General features: G+C 46.0%; 1 protein-coding gene across 5 annotated transcripts in view; it reads left to right on the plus strand.

The window, feature by feature from the left end:
* Window positions 1–2,421, plus strand: part of LOC121306891 (aryl hydrocarbon receptor nuclear translocator-like) — an 18,677-nt gene extending 16,256 nt beyond the window's left edge. For all 5 annotated transcript variants that reach the window (XM_041238876.1, XM_041238877.1, XM_041238878.1 and 2 more), the window contains 2 exons: window positions 798–919; window positions 1,604–2,421. In XM_041238876.1, coding sequence (XP_041094810.1) covers window positions 798–919; window positions 1,604–1,693 — 212 coding nt within the window. In that variant the 3' untranslated portion in view covers window positions 1,694–2,421. The remainder of the gene's footprint in view (window positions 1–797; window positions 920–1,603) is intronic.
* The last annotated feature ends 79 nt before the right edge of the window (window positions 2,422–2,500 follow it).

A 2,500-nucleotide genomic window follows, 5' to 3' on the forward strand; every position in this document is an offset into this window, starting at 1 on the left:
CCGCATCGTACACAGCGAGCGAAGACAGGGCAGCTTTCTTTCAATCGAGACAGACCGCATCGTACACAGCGAGCGAAGACAGGGCAGCTCTTTCAATCGAGACAGACCGCATCGTACACAGCTAGTGAAGACAGGGCAGCTCTTTCAATCGAGACAGACCGCATCGTACACAGCGAGCGAAGACAGGGCAGCTCTTTCAATCGAGACAGACCGCATCGTACACAGCGAGCGAAGACAGGGCAGCTCTTTCAATCGAGACAGACCGCATCGTACACAGCGAGCGAAGACAGGGCAGCTCTTTCAATCGAGACAGACCGCATCGTACACAGCGAGCGAAGACAGGGCAGCTCTTTCAATCGAGACAGACCGCATCGTACACAGCTAGTGAAGACAGGGCAGCTCTTTCAATCGAGACAGACCGCATCCACAGCGAGCGAAGACAGGGCAGCACTTTCAATCGTGTGACAGTCCTGCAGTTCACTAGGAGTGTAATAATCAGACTCTGTCTGCACAGCGAGTGTGATCCAGTCCTGCTTTCACTAGGAGTTTAATAATGAGACTCCCGCTGCACAGCAGTGTGATCCAGTCCTGCTTTTCAGTGCTGGAGGTGACAGACCGCACTGTACAAGCTAGTGAAACCTGGACTGGGTGTCTCTGCTGTGCAATAGGAGTCTTATTCTCATCCCTGGCATCTTTTAATAAATTCAGTAACCGATTGAATTAGACCGGAAGGGTTTCTCCATGTCTGTTTGTTGAATTTCAGTTGACAGAATTGTCTTCTCTGTGTCTGTCTGCAGGGGAGTCTAACCCAGCAGGCGTGCAGTTCCAGACACGTCCAGCAGAGGGCGCGTGGCAGCAGTGGCAAGGTGCAGGGACTCAGCACAGCCACCAGGGGAGCAGTCAGGCGGAGGTGTTTCCGGTGAGAACAGATTGAACTCCCTCAGCTTCATAGAGTCCAGTGAAAGCTGCTGAATAATGTTCCCTTGTTCTCATATTGAACTGCACCCCCTCTATATAGAATGAACTCCCTCAGCTTCATAGAGTCCAGTGAAAGCTGCTGAATAATGTTCCCTTGTTCTCATATTGAATTGCACCCCCTCTATATAGAATGAACTCCCTCAGCTTCATAGAGTCCAGTGAAAGCTGCTGAATAATGTTCCCTTGTTCTCATATTGAATTGCACCCCCTCTATATAGAATGAACTCCCTCAGCTTCATAGAGTCCAGTGAAAGCTGCTGAATAATGTTCCCTTGTTCTCATATTGAATTGCACCCCCTCTATATAGAATGAACTCCCTCAGCTTCATAGAGTCCAGTGAAAGCTGCTGAATAATGTTCCCTTGTTCTCATATTGAATTGCACCCCCTCTATATAGAATGAACTCCCTCAGCTTCATAGAGTCCAGTGAAAGCTGCTGAATAATGTTCCCTTGTTCTCATATTGAATTGCACCCCCTCTATATAGAATGAACTCCCTCAGCTTCATAGAGTCCAGTGAAAGCTGCTGAATAATGTTCCCTTGTTCTCATATTGAATTGCACCCCCTCTATATAGAATGAACTCACTCAGCTTCATAGTCTTGTGCTTTCTTTCTCTTCCTGGCAGGACATGCTGTCGATTCTGGGGGAGCAGGGACCCGGGTTCGGGAGCGACGAGTTTGTAGAGCTGCCCATCTTCCCAGCCTTCAATGAGTAGAGAGCGTGAAGGGAAGCCTCTGAAACGGCAGGACTGTGCAGCTCAGCACTGCGGAGAGAGGGGGCTGCAGCCGGGACGTTTCAGTGTGGATCCGGGGGGAGCTGGGGGGGTTAATTCACATACTGAGCATGTGATTTCTGCAGGTGCAATACCAGCGTTGACGGACGAGGAATCAGAGTGAAAAGATACAGAACTGCAGTAAATCGAGGAGGGGCGACAATCAGGAGCAGCAATAGCCTGTTCTATTTGTTTGTATCAAAGTGTATATTTTAATAGGTTCAGAAAGAAACACTGGGGGGGGTTCAATTGAAATTATGGCACTACAAATTAAAAAAAAAAAACCTGAAATAGTTTATTGGCTGTGGGATCCCTAAATACTTTGTCGCTATAGTAACCGTGCCATAATTCAAACTGAGGGGAACGTCACACTTACAAATGTAAAAAGATCTTTTTTAGTGTCTCATTATTACTGCATCTTGTGATCTTTTATATCGTGTTATCAGATTTTAAATAAGAGTTGTGTGTTTTTTTTAAGCAAAGCCACATTGTACAGTTAAGAGCAGGAGTGCTTCAGAGCTGGATCAGCGCTCTGCGTGAGAAAACGAGGGAGAGATGATTAGAAATGTAATCTTTTGTTTTTGTGCAATGGACAAACTAAAGGTTTTGCAAATTTGGGTTTTATTTAGCCGATGTATTTCACGAAACAATTATACAATCTTTCTTTCTAAGCTGCTTTGTTTTGTGTGTCTGTATATATAAATATATAAAGAATTGTCTTTGAAAATGTCTAGCTGCACGTGCTGTATT

This window comes from Polyodon spathula, chromosome 51 (genome assembly GCF_017654505.1).
Source record: "Polyodon spathula isolate WHYD16114869_AA chromosome 51, ASM1765450v1, whole genome shotgun sequence".
Taxonomy (NCBI): Eukaryota; Metazoa; Chordata; class Actinopteri; order Acipenseriformes; family Polyodontidae; genus Polyodon; species Polyodon spathula.